The sequence below is a fragment of the Sciurus vulgaris genome (genome assembly GCF_902686455.1).
Source record: "Sciurus vulgaris genome assembly, chromosome: 13".
Taxonomy (NCBI): domain Eukaryota; kingdom Metazoa; phylum Chordata; class Mammalia; order Rodentia; family Sciuridae; genus Sciurus; species Sciurus vulgaris.
Genome location: NC_136474.1, coordinates 21,299,296 through 21,318,555, shown reverse-complemented (window position 1 = coordinate 21,318,555; position 19,260 = coordinate 21,299,296). Strand labels below are relative to the sequence as shown.

The 19,260-nt window shown below is 39.6% G+C and overlaps 1 protein-coding gene across 1 annotated transcript; it reads left to right on the top strand.

Moving 5' to 3' along the window:
• Positions 1–658: 658 nt before the first annotated feature.
• LOC306643082 (OTU domain-containing protein 4-like) lies at positions 659–5,329 on the top strand. Its single transcript, XM_079109024.1, has one exon. The coding sequence runs from the start codon at positions 714–716 to the stop codon at positions 3,972–3,974; it is 3,261 nt and encodes a 1,086-aa protein (XP_078965150.1). The 5' UTR covers positions 659–713; the 3' UTR covers positions 3,975–5,329.
• Positions 5,330–19,260: the final 13,931 nt, after the last annotated feature.

The window sequence follows — 19,260 nt, the reverse complement described above, 5'->3', positions numbered from 1 at the left end:
CCTCCCCTCTTCCCCTTGCTCTATACTCCTAGTCTTCCTTCTATTTATTTGAACAAATTATCCTATATACATATATGAACACACCTCAGTAAATTTCACAGTTACGTATAGTTAGAAAGCACCACTTTAAAATACTTTAGGGCGCCCTCCGGCGCGGTGGGGAAACGCAGGGCCGCGGCTTTCTCTTTTGGTTTCCTCGGCTCCCGGCGAGGGGAGCGCGCGGCGCACGCAGGGCTCGCTTCACCGAGCCGGCCCGGCGCGCGCCGGCGGCAGAGCTTTCCTCGCCCCACTCCCGTCGGGACCAGGAAACTTGTCGGGGCGGCGACCCTCGGCCCGGTGCCAGAGCTGGGCGGCGAGGCGATCGGGAAGTGACTGCTCCCTCTCGGGGCGCTCTTTCATCCCCCCGGCCCCCCGGGGCGCGTGGTCCCTCCGGGGAGGCGGCCGCGTGTGGACGGCCATGCACTAGGCAGGGCTCCCTTACGCGCCCGGAGAGCGCGGACCGCTGCCTTGGGCCGCCGCCTGCCGCCGCTCGCCGAGCTGGAGCCGGAGCCGCCGCCTGCCCCAGGCCGGCGCGGGGAGCAGCCGGCGGCGCGGCCATGTGGGGCTAGCCCGCGCGCCTGGCCTGCAGCGGGACCGGCAACGTGGAGGCGGCCGTGGGCGCCCCAGATGGCGGGGACCAGGGCGGCGCGGCGCCCCGCGAGGACGCGACGCCCATGGACGCCTATCTGCGAAAACTGGGCTTGTATGGGAAACTGGTCGCCAAGGACGGGTCGTGCCTGTTCCGGGCCGTGGCGGAGCAGGTATTGCACTCACAGTCTCGCCGTGTTGAAGTTAGAATGGCCTGTATCCACTATCTTCGGGAGAACAGAGAGAAATTTGAAGCGTTTATAGAAGGGTCATTTGAAGAGTATTTAAAACGTTTGGAAAATCCACAGGAATGGGTAGGACAAGTGGAAATAAGTGCCCTTTCTCTTATGTACAGGAAAGATTTTGTAATTTATCGGGAACCAAATGTTTCTCCTTCACAAGGAACTGAAAATAATTTTCCTGAAAAGGTGTTGCTGTGTTTTTCGAATGGAAATCATTATGACATTGTCTATCCCATAAAGTATAAAGATAGCTCTGCTATGTGTCAGTCTCTCCTTTATGAATTGCTGTATGAGAAGGTAGTTAAGACTGATGTTAGCAAAATCATGATGGGACTTGACACCTCTGAAGTAACTGATGAAAACAACAGTGAAATATCCGATTCAGAGGATGACAGTTGCAAGAGTAAAACTACTGCTAATGATGTCAGTGGATTTAAGTCTTTGTCAGGCGATGAGCACCAGAAGAACAATGGGAGCTCTTCTCGTCTGCCTTTGTCTAGAAAGGTTCTTAAGTCACTTAACCCAGCAGTGTATAGAAATGTCGAGTATGAAATTTGGCTAAAGTCTAAACAAGCTCAACAAAAACGTGATTATTCCATTGCTGCTGGTTTACAATATGAAGTTGGAGATAAATGCCAAGTTAGGTTGGATCACAATGGAAAGTTTTTTAATGCAGACATTCAAGGGGTACACTCTGAAAATGGACCAGTTTTGGTTGAAGAACTAGGAAAAAAATCTACACCAAAGAACCTCAAAGCAACTCCCCCAGAACGCTGGAACACAGTGTCAGGAAAGAAGATGAAAAAACCTTCTACTTCCGGACAAAATTTTCATTCTGACATGGATTACAGAGGGCCAAAGAATCCAAGCAAGCCAATAAAAGCCCCATCAGCACTACCTCCTCGCCTGCAGCATCCTTCAGGAGTAAGACAACACGCGTTCTCTAGTCATTCTTCAGGGTCCCAGTCTCAGAAATCCTCCAGTGAGCACAAAAATCTTAGCAGGACACCCTCACAGATCATAAGAAAACCTGAACGTGAGAGAGTTGAAGAGTTTGATCATACAAGTCGAGAATCTCACTATTTTGGCTTGTCACCAGAAGAGCATAGAGAGAAGCAAGCTATAGAAGAGTCTCGTTTACTCTATGAGATTCAGAACAGAGATGAACAGGCTTTCCCAGCCCTTTCTAGCTCATCAATGAGTCAGTCACCTTCTCAGAGTAGCAAGCCATGTGTTCAGAGAAAATCATCACATGCAAGTGATAGGAAAGGAAGCAGGCGGAGAATGGATCCAGAAGAACGAAAAGACAAAGAACCTATCCACGGACATACTCACTTGGATAAAAAACCTGAGTCAAGCACATTGGAGAATACTAATGATAAATGTGCAAGAGTTTCATCACCATCAAAGTCAAAGAAATTAGAGTGCCCGTCTCCTGTAGAACAAAAGCCAGCAGAACATGTGTCTCTGTCAAATCCAGCTCCCCCTTTAGTTTCTCCAGAGGTACATCTCACTCCTGCGGTGCCTTCTTTACCAGCCACTCTGCCAGCTTGGCCAAGTGAACCTACAACTTTTGGACCAACAGGTGTCCCTGCTCAAATTCCTGTTTTGTCAGTGACACAGACTTTGACCACTGGACCTGATTCTGCTGTGTCCCAAGCTCATTTAACACCCTCTCCAGTTCCTGTGTCAATCCAGGCAGTTAACCAGCCCTTGATGCCTTTGCCTCAGACATTGAGCCTTTATCAAGACCCTCTGTATCCTGGGTTTCCTTCCAACAAAAAGGGAGATCGAGCCATTGCACCACCTTATTCACTGTGTCAGACTGGGGAGGACCTGCCTAAAGATAAGAAGATTCTTCGATTCTTCTTCAATCTTGGAGTGAAGGCATATAGTTGTCCTATGTGGGCCCCACATTCTTACCTGTACCCTTTGCACCAGGCCTACCTGGCAGCCTGCAGGATGTACCCAAAAGTTCCAGTACCTGTGTATCCTCATAATCCTTGGTTCCAAGAAGCTCCTTCTGCTCAGAATGAAAGTGATTGTACTTGTACCGATGCACACTTTCCTATGCAGACTGAGGCCAATGTTAATGGTCAGATGCCTCAGGCAGAGATTGGACCACCAACATTTTCTTCACCTCTGGTTATCCCTCCATCTCAGGTGTCTGAAAGTCATGGACAGTTGTCTTACCAGGCTGATCTTGAATCTGAGAACCCTGGGCAGCTTCTTCATGCTGAATATGAAGAGTCACTAAGTGGCAAGAACATGTACCCACAACCGTCCTTTGGCCCTAATCCATTCTTAGGCCCAGTTCCCATTGCACCTCCTTTCTTTCCTCATATCTGGTATGGGTACCCTTTTCAGGGATTCATAGAAAATCCCATAATGAGGCAGAATATTGTCCTGCCCTCCGATGAGAAAGGAGAATTGGATCTGCCTCTGGAAAACCTGGATCTGTCTAAAGAATGTGGTTCAGTCTTAGCAGTAGATGAGTTTCCAGAAGCCAGGGGTGAAGTTGTACACACTCTCCCTGAAGCAAGCGTGAGCAGCAAACACGAAGGCCGAGCGGAGCAGTTATCCCAGACACGAAAGGCAGATCTGAACCTGGCTTCTGCACCTTCTGGAGCAGAGGGAAATTCTCATCTTCCTTCTCAGATTCTAAACAGAGAGAGAGAAACTGTGCCTGTTGAACTTGAGTCTAAGAGGACCATCCAAAGTCTGAAAGAAAAACCAGAGAAAGTTAAAGATCCAAAGACTGCTGCTGATGTGGTCAGCCCTGGGGCCAACTCTATGGATAGCAGAGTGCAAAGACCAAAAGAAGAGAGTTCAGAAGATGAAAATGAAGGGTCTAATATTCTGAGAAGTGGCAGATCCAAGCAGTTCTATAATCAAACTTACGGAGGCAGGAAGTATAAAAGTGATTGGGGCTATTCTGGTAGGAGTGGACACCAACACGTGAGAGGCGAGGAGACCTGGAAAGGGCAGCCGAGCAGAAGCCAGGATGAAGGTTATCAGTACCACCGAAATGTCAGAGGACGTCCATATAGGGGCGATAGGAGGAGATCAGGGATGGGAGATGGCCACAGGGGACAACACACCTGATGGTTGTTGCTCCGATGTTCAGAACAGAAGCCCTTTCTTAGGTGGAGTATTTCTGGAGGCTTTAAAAATACATTAAAATAAAAACCCAAATTGGAACTATCTCCTCCTCTCCCCCTTTACCCTCATTCCCATTCTGGATGAGATTTTGGACATGAGTTAGGGGCAGGTGGATTTTTGGCATTGCCATTTATCTTCATTCAAAATCTGTTTTCATTTATTTATCAGGTGACTGCCCCCATAAAAAGTAGAAAATAAGTTTGTTAAAGTATTTTTTATAAACAGCCTAATATAAAACATAGATTTAGTGTTTGGTTTTTTTCCTTGTAAAAGTTTGGTTTCAATTGTTGAAAATGTGTGCTTTATAGTGTTTACTAAAGTGACAAAACACACCATTGGACACAGAATAGATTCCAAAATATAACATTGCACCAAATAGAAATATATATTTTATTATGCAGTGCCTTAGTCATAAACTGGGCTCAAATGATTCTCAGCCTAAAACACTGTTTTTTTAAAATGCTTCCAACCCAAAGGCCTTTCATCTCAATATCTGTCAAACTTGAATAATGTCTTCTCTTTAATATTACATATAAGGCAGCCTATTAACCTGTGTCTTAGAAATGTTGTATATAGTTCTTTTAATATTCATAGGGTATATTTTTGAATTTTGGTGAGTATTTGTTGAATTTGAGATTGCATACAAGAATAGATGTTTAAGAAATAGTAGGAAATCCAGTGAAATGACTGTTTCCACCAAGAATTCTTAGCACTGGTGTAAATATCATGGTGCCTACTCGAAAGAAATGTAGATGCTATGCATTTTGAAAATAATCTGTATCTGTTAAAATTGCAGAAGTTTTTTAATGCCACTTTAACACTAATGCACTGACAGATTCTAAATATTTTGTGAGAAGAAATGTTAAAATTTTTTTAGCTTGACAGGTTTCTATAGACAGTGACTGTGTTGTTTTCCCTTGCACCATTGGTTATGTATCACTTTACATTTGCATGTTCAATTTGTCATGGCTGGAATTGTAAGGAAATAAGAATGATTGTAATTTCTAGTTCTTATCTAGAGGATGCTGCTAGAAAATGGTTTTGCTTTGCATTTTATAGCTTGTTACTCTGGTAATATGTCTTCTATCCTGCTTCTTCCAGTCTTCAGTATTTACTAGAGTTTCCGTTGCATGTTGCACTCTGTTCTCATTTGGAGATTGAACTCTTATTAACACAGTTTTTCATTCATCTGTGTTACTTTGTAAAAATAACTGTAGCTTGTATTTCTTATTTGTACATACCAATGTGAAAATCTACCCTTTTTAAAATGTTGAGATTATCTTTTGATCAGGAGTTTGAGTGCTATGCAAATAATAGTAATTTTTCTTTGCATACCATGTATAATATACCTAGCCAAAATAGATGTGGTGGCTTTTTTTTTTAAAGCAGATTACTTTAAAAAGCAAATATAATTCACTTGAATTGACAAAGCAGATGAGTTTTCTGGGTTCTCAGATAACCTGTAGGAGTGTGTGGATGTGAGCTAGGCTCAGTGAATCTCCACTGTACTGTAATAATGGTTATTTACCTCTGTGCTGTTTTAATTACCTAATGTCTATGTAACTGCTGATTTGGGTAGTGATTAGCATTTAGACATTTTGTAACATAGGATTTTAGAGAGCACTTTGAAAGATAACATTTTAATATGATGGTGCTAGGTAAAAATTTATAAAGACTGGGATGGTTATATGGAAAGAAAAATTGGAAGAACCTGTTGAGGAATTTCTCTTGTCACCTTCTAAGCTAGAGCAGTTGTTGAAGGTACTGCCGAAACCTTTTTTCCCTTAACATCAGTAGCTGAATTATGGAATGAGAAGCTTAGAGGGTCTTCTTTTTCAGCCCCCATCCTTATGTAATATTAGTTTACCTGATAATTTCTATTATGAAAATCATTTTGATATAAACACCACATTTAAAAGTTCACTGTAAGTTTGATCTCAGGAGTGAAAGAAATTGTTTCCACTGTCCATCATATTGTCTTGGATTTGATCTGTTTCTGGAAATGTTTAAAAATTGGATAGGACAGAAAACTGTTGGTTTCTTCACCATCATCCTATCAGTTAATTAATGGAAGACTCATCACTCCTGAGGGAAGCACTGTTTCGCTTCCTGTTTCCCATCTCTAACCTCCAGCACAGGGTGGAAACAGTGCTGAAAGAATTTTAGCAAATGGTACTTTTCTCAGTGACCTCTGGAATAAAAGAACTCTGATTTTTATTAGTTTTAACATTATCAATCTTTGCATGAAAGTCAGTTTTGTTTTTTTCCTTTAGATTTGTTTTATAATGTTTCAATCCAGGGGATTTTGCCTTATGCTGAGGTCACACTAGGGCCAAGCAAGCTTTTGTCCTTCATATTAACTGTATGTCATATGTACATTGACTTGAGATATTTCTGTATAAGAAAAAAAGAGGCAAAAGTGTAGTACTGAGAATCATTTATATTTTGATTTGGAAAGTATGAAACTTTACCACATTATGATCAGACATTTTGAAGAACAAATGTTTAGACTGACCAAAGCTCTCTTGTTTTTGTTTAGTTAGGTGCTTCTTCTCAACTTGAGTCCAGCTCCCCTTCTTTTAGTATCGTGCTTTTGTCTCTTCTTCAAGTTCATTTCCCTCAGATTCATCTTCCATTCTTGCCCCGCCTGGCAGCAGGATGCTGGCAGCTGTGTTGCCTCACGTTGTTCCTGGTGTTCCACAAGTCCACTGTCATGGCAGACCCAGCTCAGACCTGCCTCCATCTGCCAGCAGTAGGTTTCCTGAAACCACGATGCTGAGACAGCTTATCTGAACAAACTCTTCTTGCAGCGTGTTTCCTTTGTGACTCAAGGGTGAGTTAAAATGCCTGTGAACTGCAAACTTGCTTAAGATTGACTTTGGTGCAATAAAGTTCCTTTCTAACCATTTCTGGTTTAGAAAATACTCAGCCATCCTAGAAACTAGCAATATTTATTTTTGCCTCATTTGTTTCACCTTCAGTTTTAGATGGGGTAAACTTTTTGTCTTTCACTTATGGGTACTAAGCAAGGCCCATTCCAGTGTTGCTGAAGAGAATGCGTATTTGGCTACACTCTTTCTGTGTACTGTATTTTGCTCCCTATGTTATGTCTAAAGGCTATTGTTTTTGTTTTAAAATCTTAATAATGGCTCACTTCGAGTATGTCATTTTCAAAGAACTAAGGTTTGCAATTAGTGTCAGCCATTTACTCTCCCACTGATTGGGATTTTTTTTAAGAGGTTTTCTCCCCTGCACCCCCCGCCCCCTGAAATACAAGTTTTAGAAAATCCTATAAGAGGGGTGGGTGCATGTCTTAATGCTGGGAAGCAGCAACTTTGGGGTTGGATTTACTTGAATGGATTAAAAATTGCATTGTTACAGAGCTAGAAAAAATTTATGTATGAAAAATGAGAGGGTTTTCAAGATGGCGGCCTAGAGGGTGGCTGCATTACGTGTTGCTCCAGAACTCAGGATTCAAGAGAGGAGATATTGAGACGCTTGGGACCAACTCAAAGTAGCCGGGTGACTCTCACCCCCTGGGGGGGCATCCCGGATGGGACGGGGGTCCCGGAACGCAGGAAACTTTGTGAAGTAGAACTGCCGGCGAGACGCCCCTCCCCCCGCTGGAGCGCCATAGAGGAGGCAGCTCGGCACAGCGCTGGGACTCGGAGCAGCCACTGGGGCTCTGGCGGCTGCCCGGGGGAGGAGTGGCGGGGAGAACTGTGTGGACTCAGGACACCGGGGCCTGCCCTGAGGAGGAGGAGAGGAGCGTGGCCACTTGGATTCGGAGAGACTGCGCCAGAGCTGCAGGCGGTTGCCAGAGGAGAAGCCGCGCGGCGAGCTGTTTGGAATCAGAACGACGACGCTTCTGAACACCGGGGCCTGCCCTGAGGACAAGGAGGAAGAGGAGCAGCCGCTTGGATTCGGGTGACTATACGGGAACTACAGGCGGTTGCCAGAGAAGGGGCTGCGTGGCGAGCTGTTTGGACCCTGACCACTTCTGAACCCCGGGGCCTGCCCGGAGGAGTAGGAGAAGGAGGAGAAGGAGCGCGGCGGGTCCTTTGGACTCGCAGTGACTGCATTAGCGCTCCAGGCGGCTGCTCAGAGGAGAAGGCGAGTGGTGAGTTGTTTGGTCTTAAAGTGACAGCTCCTGAACACAGGGGGGCTGCCTGGAGGAGAAGCGTGGTGGGACGCTTGGTCTTGAGGGACCACACCAGAGCTCCGGGCCGTTGCCCAGAGGACCCGTGCAGCGGGTCACGTGGATTCAGAGCCACTCAGAGGGACTGCTCCTGAACTCCCGGGGGGTTATCTGGAGAAGGAGGAGGAACGGGCAGGGTCACTTCGACTCGGAGTGATTGATTGCCCTGGGCTACGGGTGGTTGGTGGGAGGAGGAGGCACGAAGTGAGTTTCTTGGACTCCTAGTGACCGCACCGGAATACTGGGCGGCTGTCTGGAGGAAGAGGCCTGTGGCGGGTCTCTGGGACTCAGAGCGATTGTTCGGGGCCACAGGTGGCTGCTCAGAGGAGGGGCCACGCAGCCAGGCGATTAGGTGCAGAACAGGGTCCCAGGATCTAGGAGGCTTCTGGGTGGAAGAGCCGCACAGAGACAGGCTTAGGGCGGAGCGAAGGTTCCAGGCCTATGGGCAAATTCTCTGAGGAGGGGCAGCCTAAGGAGATTCATCTGCGAAAGGTGAGGCTCCCAGGCCCAGGAGGTAGGGCCGGGCCCCTGGAAACTTTGCAGAGGAAGGCAGCCCAGCCCAGGCAGTAGCTGTAAATTGAGGGGAACCTCTAGGAGGGAACTGACCAGCGAGACCTCCCCACCGGGTGAGTCTTCCCTGCTGGGTGAGGTTTCCCACAAGGACGGTAAAACCAGAGGCTCAGGCCCAAACAGGCCTTGCCTCAGCCCACAGCCTAGGTCCCCTTTGGATGACCATTGGTCAACAAGTGGAGGCACCTCTGCCCACTAGCAGGGAATATACCCCACCTGAAGGCCACCACTCCTAGAGAGGCAGCTTCCTTGTGGAGCACCGCATTATCAACCTCCTCCAAGACTTCAGCCTACTGAAGGCTAAGAGGGGATATATAGAAATCTTCAGGGTCATTGTAAATCAACAGAGGAAATCTGCAATATCTCAGCGGTCCACTGATATCTGAACAACATGAGAAAACAAGGAAAGAAAATGCTGCAAACAAATCTAGATGTTACATCAATAAAACCCAATGACAGCATGGCAGAAGAAATGACAGAAAAGGAGTTCAGAATGTACATAATTAAAATGATCAGAGAAGCAAACGAGGAGATGAAAGAGCAAATGCAAGCATTGAATGATGAGATGAAAGAGCAAATGCAAGCATTGATTGATCGCACCAATCGACAGTTAAAAGAGCAAATACAGGAAGCAAAAGATCATTTCAATAAAGAGTTAGAGATATTGAAAAAAAACCAAACAGAAATCCTTGACATGAAGGAAACAATAAACCAAATTAAGAACTCCATAGAAAGCATATCCAATAGGATAGAACACCTGGAAGACAGAACCTCAGACATTGAAGACAAAATATTTAACCTTGAAAACAAAGCTGAACAAACAGAGAAGATGGTAAGAAATCATGAACAGAATCTACAAGAACTATGGGATATCATGAAAAGGCCAAATGTAAGAATTATTGGGATTGAGGAAGGCCTAGAGAAACAAGCCAAAGGAATGAACAACCTATTCAATGAAATAATATCAGAAAATTTCCCAAATCTGAAGAATGAAATGGAAAATCAAGTTCAAGAGGCTTACAGGACTCCAAATACACAAAATTACAACAGACCCACACCAAGGCACATTATAATGAAAATACCTAACATACAAAATAAAGACAGAATTTTAAAGGCTGTGAGAGAAAAGAACCAAATTACATTCAGGGGGAAACCAATACGCATATCAGCAGATTTTTCAATCCAGACCCTAAAAGCTAGAAGGTCCTGGAACAACATTTTTCAAGCCCTGAAAGAAAATGGATGCCAACCAAGAATCTTATACCCAGCAAAACTTACCTTCAAATTTGACGATGAAATAAAATCCTTCCATGATAAACAAAAGCTAAAAGAATTTACAAAAAGAAAGCCAGCATTACAGAACATTCTCAACAAAATATTCCATGAGGAAGAGATGAAAAACAAAGAAGCAAATCAGCAAAGGGAGGAATTATCCTAAAGGAATTGTCAAATAAAGGAGGAAACAAGTTGTGTCAAACAAATAAATAAACAAAATTTTAAAAATGAACCAAATGACCGGGAAACCAAATCATTTCTCTATAATAACCCTGAACGTTAATGACCTGAATTCATCAATCAAAAGACATAGACTGGCAGACTGGATTAAAAAGAAAGATCCAACAATATGTTGCCTGCAAGAGACTCACCTCATAGAAAAAGATATCCATAGATTAAAGGTGAAAGGATGGGGAAAAACATACCATGCACATGGACTCAGCAAAAAAGCTGGAGTATCCATCCTCATTTCCGATAATGTGGACTTCAAGCCAAAGTTAGTCAGAAGGGATAAAGAAGGTCATTTCATACTGCTTAAGGGAAGCATAAATCAGCAAGATATAACAATCATAAACATCTATGCCCCAAACAGTGGCTCATCTATGTATGTCAAACAAATCCTTCTCAATTTCAGAAACCAAATAGACCACAACACAATAATACTAGGTGATTTTAACACGCCGCTCTCACCACTGGACAGATCTTCCAGACAAAAATTGAGCAAAGAAACCATAGATCTCAACAACACAATCAATAATTTAGACTTAACGGACATTTATAGAATATTCCATCCAACCAAGAGTGAATACACTTTCTTCTCAGCAGCACATGGATCCTTCTCTAAAATAGACCATATATTATGCCACAAAGCTAATGTTAGCAAATACAAGAAGATAGAGACACTAGCATGCATTCTATCAGATCATAATGGATTGAAGTTAGAAATAAATGAAAGAGTAAAACACAGAAACTATTCCAACATCTGGAGATTAAACAATATGCTATTATATGATGAATGGATAACAGAAGATATTAGGAAGGAAATTAAAAGATTCTTAGAGGTAAATGAGAACAAAGAAACATCATATCAAAACCTCTGGGACACTATGAAAGCAGTACTTAGAGGGAAATTTATTTCATGGAGCGCATTTAATAAAAGAAGTAAAACTCAACAAATAAACAACCTAACACTACAGCTCAAAGCCTTAGAAAAAGAAGAACAGAACAGCACCAAAAGTAGTAGAAGACAGGAAATTGTTAAACTCAGAGCTGAAATCAATGAAATTGAAACAAAAGAAACAATACAAAAAATTGACAAAATAAATAGTTGGTTCTTCGAAAAAATAAACAAAATTGATAAACCTTTAGCCACACTAACAAAGAGAAGACGAGAGAAAACCCAAATCACTAAAATTCGGAATGAACAAGGAAATATCACTACAGACAGGATGGAAATACAAAACATAATTAGAAGCTATTTTGAAAATCTATACTCCAACAAAATAGAAAATTTCGAAGACATCAACAGGTTTCTAGAGACATATGAATTGCCTAAACTGAATGAGGAGGACATAAACAATTTAAATAGACCAATTTCAAGTACTGAAATAGAAGAAGTCATCAAAAGCCTACCAACAAAGAAAAGTCCGGGACCAGATGGGTTCTCAGCCGAGTTCTACAAAACCTTTAAGGAAGAGCTCATTCCAATACTTCTCAAAGTATTCCATAAAATAGAAGAGGAGGGAACCCTCCCAAACTCATTCTATGAAGCCAATATCACACTGATACCTAAACCAGACAGAGACTCATCAAGGAAAGAAAATTTCAGACCAATATCCTTAATGAACATCGACGCAAAAATTCTCAACAAAATTTTAGCAAATCGCATACAAAAACATATTAGAAAGATAGTGCACCATGATCAAGTGGGTTTCATCCCAGGGATGCAAGGTTGGTTCAACATCAGGAAATCAATAAACGTAATTCACCATATTAATAGACTTAAAGTCAAGAATCACATGATTATTTCAATAGATGCAGAAAAAGCATTTGATAAAATACAGCACCCCTTCATGCTCAAAACACTAGAAAAAATAGGGATAGTGGGAACATTCCTTAATATTGTAAAGGCCATTTATGCTAAGCCCATGGCTAATATCATTCTAAATGGTGAAAAACTGAAAGCATTCCCCCTAAAAACTGGAACAAGGCAGGGATGCCCTCTTTCACCACTTCTATTCAACATCGTTCTTGAGACTCTGGCCAGAGCAATTAGACAAACCAAAGAAATTAAAGGGATACGAATTGGAAAAGAAGAACTCAAACTATCCCTGTTCGCTGACGACATGATTATATATTTAAAGGAACCTGGAAATTCCACCAGAAAACTCTTAGAACTCATAAGTGATTTCAGTAAAGTAGCAGGTTACAAGATCAATGCCCATAAATCCAACGCATTTTTATACATAAGTGATGAATCTTCAGAAAGAGAAATTAGGAAAACTACCCCATTCACAATAGCCTCGAAAAAAATAAAATACTTGGGAATCAATCTCACAAAAGAGGTGAAAGACCTCTACAATGAGAACTATACAACACTAAAGAAAGAAATTAAAGAACACCTTAGAAGATGGAAAGATCTTCCATGTTCTTGGATAGGAAGAATTAATATTGTCAAAATGGCCATACTACCTAAAGTGCTATACAAATTCAATGCAATTCCAATTAAAATCCCAATGACGTACCTTACAGAAATAGAGCAGGCAATTATGAAATTCATCTGGAAGAATAAGAAACCCAGAATAGCTAAAGCAATCCTTAGCAGGAAGAGTGAAACAGGGGGTATTGCAATACCAGATCTTCAACTCTACTACAAAGCAATAGTAACAAAAATGGCATGGTATTGGTACCAAAATAGAAAGGTAGATCAATGGTACAGAATAGAGGACACGGACACAAACCCAAATAAATACAATTTTCTCATACTAGACAAAGGGGCCAAAAATATGCAATGGAGAAAAGATAGCCTCTTCAACAAATGGTGCTGGGAGAATTGGAAATCCATATGCAACAGAATGAAACTAAACCCATATCTCTCACCATGCACGAAACTAAACTCAAAATGGATTAAGGACCTCGGAATCAGACCAGAGACCCTGCAGATTATAGAAGAAAAAGTAGGTCCAAATCTTCATCTTGTTGGTATAGGACCAGACTTCCTTAACAGGACTCCCATAGCACAAGAAATAAAAGCTAGAATCAACCACTGGGATAGATTCAAACTAAAAAGCTTTCTCTCAGCAAAGGAAACTATCAGCAACGCGAAGAAAGAGCCTACAGAGTGGGAGAATATCTTTGCCAATCATACTTCAGATAGAGCACTAATCTCCAGAATCTATAAAGAACTCAAAAAACTCTACTCCAAGAATTCAAACAGTCCAGTCAACAAATGGGCTAAGGAAATGAATAGACACTTCACAGAAGAAGATCTACAAGCAATCAACAAACATATGGAAAAATGTTCAACATCTCTAGTAATAAGAGAAATGCAAATCAAAACCACCCTAAGGTTCCATCTCACCCCAATTAGAATGGCGATTATCAAGAATACGAGCAACAACAGGTGTTGGCGAGGATGTGGGGAGAAAGGTACACTCATACACTGCTGGTGGGGCTGCAAATTAGTGCAGCCACTATGGAAAGCAGTGTGGAGATTCCTTAGAAAACTTGGAATGGAACCACCATTTGACCCAGCTATCCCACTCCTTGGCCTATACCCAAAGGACTTAAAATCTGCATACTACAGAAATACAGCCACATCAATGTTCATAGCTGCTCAATTCACAATAGCCAGACTGTGGAACCAACCTAGATGCCCTTCAATTGATGAGTGGATAAAGAAACTGTGGTATATATATACTATGGAATATTACTCAGCCATAAAGAATGATAAAATTATGACATTTGCAGGCAAATGGATGAAATTGGAGAATATCATGCTAAGTGAGATAAGCCAATCTCAAAAAGCCAAAGGACGAATGATATCGCCAATAAGTGGAGGTTGACACATAATGGGGGGGAGGGAAGGGTTAGAGTTAGGGTTAGGGAGGGGGGCAAGTATGGAGGAAGGGACTACTGTATAGAGGGTAAAGAGGGGTGGGAGGGGTGGGGGGAAGGGAAAAAAATAACAGAATGAATCAAACAACATTGCTCTATGTAAATTTATGATTACACAAATGGTATGCCTTTACGCCATGTACAAACAGAGAAACAACATGTATCCCATTTGTTTACAATAAAAAAAAAATAAAAAATAAAGTTATTCTCCCAGCCAAAAAAAAAAAAAAAAAAAAAGAGAAATGATAATAGACTTACACTGAGTACAAAAATACAAGCATGTGAAGATGTGATCATTTGTGATGTTACTTGTAAAAAAAAAAGTATATATACATATCTTTCGAAGTGTTGAACGGAAAATAGTACTTTATATTCTTTATCATATCACTTTTTGTAAGTGTTGAATATATCCTGTTTATTTTTCTATGTTCTGTTTTGTAGCCTTAAGAAGTGTTTCAATGATACCTGAATGTACAAAAGAAGAGTAAATGCCCTACATGGTGTGATGCTGCATTATATATAAAACTGTGTGCATATATTAAATTTTGTCTCTTGATCCTGCTTGTGATTCTTTGGTTTCAGAGTAATCAAGTAATATAGCATATAAATCTTAGCAGTAATCTTAGTAAACTCTTTAGAATAAGAAAAAAAAATACTTTACAAAGAAGAAGGATGAGTCTTTTCACTAATTTTATCTTAAATTTTATTAAATACTCTGAATGTGCTACTTATTGCAAATACTTGAAAGTAGCACTATTAACAAAATTTAGTGACAATTAAAATTCCAAACTAATTATCTTTGAAATATCTCAGAAAAAAATATATTTAGAAAATTTATTGTGATGCCATAGAATTTATCAACTTTACTCAAAATGTAGAGAGAAGTTAGACAAGTTTCCTCCGGCTCATGACAATGACAGCAACCTCTTAGCCAATAGCTCAAACCTATTTCCAAACTTATTTTCATTTATTTTAAATACTTGTGAAAACAACTATCTTTCAAGTAAGCTATTTTTCTGTATTCGCAAAGTTACCTTCTGATATTTCTCCCCTGTTTTCTTTTTTTTTTTTGGCAGTGCTGGGAATTGAACCCAGGACACTCTGTGCATGCTAGACAAGCACAGTACCACTGAGCCACATCCCCAGCCCTGTAGTTTTAATTAGACCCACAGTTTTGCTATTCAATGAATTTGAAACATCCATTAAATCATAGATTTCTGGTTTGAAAAAAGTGGATGTCTTGAGATAAAATAATCTGTTTTAGAGGGGAAATGGCAGTTAACATTTGAATTTGTTGAATTTGACATGTCTTTAAAACATCCAAGAGAAGAGGAGAAGGAGATTATCAAATATGTGAACTCAATATGGAAATAAAGATTATGTGTACACAACATGTAACTGATAATTAAAACCACAAATGCCTCATGGTATGCAAAAATTAATTTACAAGAGCAGAGAAAAGAGCTTAGAACAAACATCAACAAATATTTTTGCAACAGTTAAAATAAGAAGAACATGCAAAGAACACAAAAGACTAGACAGGTGCTAAGAAACCAGGAAAATGAGGGACTATTGGAATCCATGTAGGTGAACTCAGTTCAGGCTCAAAATTCCACTAGAAGTCAAATGACGGGAACTATTATTGCCAGAAGCTAAGGTCAGATAAGAATATATGCATAAATCAAATACCAATTTGGAAACAGAAGCCTTAATCACTGGTAACAAATTCTCAAAGTTCTTCAGCTTACTTAACAAGGCCTTCCTCTTCTCACAATCTAACCAGTTGTTCTGAACTTGTTTCAGGTTTTAATATTTGCCATACTTTCTTTCACCTTCATCTTTTTGTGCTGACCTCTTTCCACTTCAGTCCTATCCATATTCTTTTCCTGATTAATTTCTAATTACCAGATCATAGTACTGGATTTGATATCACTTATTCCAAGAGACATGCCCTGATAGCATTGTTTATAAATTCACTTTTTTTATTTATTAAAATGTACCCTTGCATGCCTGTAATCCCCATGACTCAGCAAGCCAAGGCAGGAGGATCACAAGTGAAAGTCAGACTCAATAACTTAGTGATGGCCTAAGCACAATAGCAATACGCTGTCTCAAAATAAAAAAAAATAAAAACCTGGGTGTATGGCTTAGTGGTTGAGTGCCCCTGGGTTCAATTTCTGGTACAAAAAATTAAAAGAAAAAGTAAAAGAAAAATGTAGCCTTTGCAGTAAGCAAGAGAGATTAAGGCAAAGTAAGAATCACTAGCAATCTAATTTCCCACCTAGTCAAGTGCACTAACAAATTATCTGATGTAAGTATTTTGGAATTCAGGAGTCTAGTCAACACTTTCAACATATAGCAGAATACTCAGATGGTGAAATTTCACTAACTTCAGTGAATTTCAAATCATATCATGGTAACTGCTACTCATCTTCCACTTCATAGTCCAATGTCAAGAAGATGTGCACATGTTCCTGGGGCAGCTTCCATGTACCCTGTGAGAAACTGGGCGAACTAAAAGACCCAATCTTCCAAATATGAAGAATTTGTGTTCTGATCATTGACTGCTTTTCCTATAGTGGAGTGTAGGCAAAAAGGTAAACTACCATTTTTACAAGTCTGTCTTTCTCTCTGACCATAATAATTTCTAGGAAATTTAAAAGTTCAACACCTGATTCATCACCTTGTTTTTCTATTTTTTTCCTTTTAGGAAATTAGTTGTTATAACACTAGAATATTCAAAAGTATCCATATGTAAAGTAGATTTTAAGTAGATACGTTACCACATATGCTCAGAAAAACATTCAAAGTCATAATAAAAACCATTAGGAGACCTTAAATTGACACCTCAGAATAAGTTATGATCCAAATATAGCCCACAATAATAATATAGAAGCAAGAAATCACAAAACTTAGGGAAGGAAGAGATGCCACCAGTATAAAATTAAAATGTCTAGTTTTTAAAAACAAAAACAAAACAAAAAATAACAAGGCACACAAGGACACAAATATAGAGTTCATTCAAAGAAAAAAATCAACAATTATTCCCTGAGAAATTGTAAATGTTGAACCTCCTACAGAATGATTTAAAATAACAATACTAAAGAAAATCAAATATCTAAATACATTGCAACATGAACAAAATTAAGAAAAAAATGTGTGAACAAATAGAAAAAGGAATAGAACACATAAAATATAACTGAAAGGAAATCTAGAGAAGAAAAGTACAATAAGCAGAATGAAAATATCACTAGATGGATTCAAAAGCTGATTTGAGCACACAGAAAAAGAGAACTAGTAAACCCAAAGAGAGAAAAACCAAAAGTATATAGCCTGGGGGAAAGGTTTTTTTTTTTCTTTTTTTTAATTGTAAACAAATGGGATACATGTTGTTTCTCTGTACATGGAGTCAAGGCATACCATTTGTGTAATCATAAATTTACATAGGGTAATGTTGTTTGATTCATTCTGTTTTTTTTTTCTTCCCCCCACCCCTCCCACCCCTCTTTTCCCTCTATAGAGTCCTTCCTTCCTCCATTCTTGCCCCCCTCCTTAACCCTAACCCTAAACCTAACCCTAACCCTAACGCTAACCCCCCATTTTATATCCTCATCCACTTATCAGCAAGATCATTCATTTGAATCTCAATGAAATTAAAAGAGACAAATTCAAAAAGGTCTACATTAAGGTATATTATAACTCAATTATCAAAAGTCAAAAGCAAAGAAGGAATTTTGAAAGCAGCAAAAGACATAAAATTTATTATATAAAAGGGTCATTTGTAAGATTTTCAGCAGATTTCTCATCAGAAATTTTGGAGTCGAGGCTTTGGGTTGATATATTCATAATTCTGATGGAAAACAAAATAAAACAAAATAAAGAAAATATCTCTCAACTAAGAGTCCTATGTTTGGGAAAAGGAAAAAGCAAGAAGATATAACAACAGTAAACCATTATAAATAAATAAATTTTAGATAAGTAGACAAATAGATCTATCAGACATACACAAAATACTCTATCCAACAATTACACAACATGCAGTTTTCTCAAGCACTCATTTTCTTTGGGGCAGACTTGAAGAAACTGAAATCCCTATGTACCACTAGTGTGGGTGTAAAGTTTTATAAACTCCATGGAAAACAATTTGGTAGATTCTCAAAAAATCAAAAGTAGAATTATCCAGATTGGATAAATATATCCAATTGTATTATCCAGAAGTTTCACTTCTGAGTATATATCCAAAAAGACTGAAAACAGGACCATGAATGGATATTTATAATAAAAATTGCATACTTTCATTCATATAAGGCATTTAAAATAATCAAATTATAGAGACAAAAAGTCAAATGGTAATTGTCAGAGGTTTGGAGAAAGTAAGAAGAGAAGTTATTGTTTAATGGATACAAATTTCAGTTTTGCATGATGAGAAATATTCTAGAGATGGATGGTTGTGATGATCACCTAATAATATGAATATATTTAATGCTACTGACTTATACACTTAAAATATTTTAAAAGATTAATTTTTAATATATAATTTTAAATTTTTAATTACTTTACCACAATTAAAATCAGTAATTTAGTGTTTTATGAATAAGACCTTTTTCAGTATTTTCAGAATCTTGTACATTGAGACTTCTCAATTGACAAGTAAAAATTATACTTACAATATACAACATTATGTTTTGACATATATGCTTTGCTGAATAACTAAAGCAAGCTATTTTATATATACAATATACTTATTTTTGGATATTTACTTATGTGATAAAGAATACTTTAAATCTACTTTTAGCAATTCTCAAGGATATATTGTTAAAAACATAATCATCATTATGTACATTAGATCTCTTGAACTTATTCTACCTAACTGAAATTTTATGTACTGTGATCAACATTTCTTCAGTATCCCTACCCCCTGTGTATTGAGATTGATAAAAAGCTAATACTGAATTTTCATATCCTCTTCCCTCTAATCCTGATATCCTGGTTGACAGTCACTTCCAGGAAATACTGGAAAATGTAATGGGAACACATCTAATGTTTATCAATGGAAATAGGAAATGTAAA

Coding starts and splice junctions, on each gene's coding strand:
- LOC306643082 (XM_079109024.1), top strand. CDS start 714: ATGGACGCCTATCTGCGAAAACTGGGCTTGTATGGGAAACTGGTCGCC.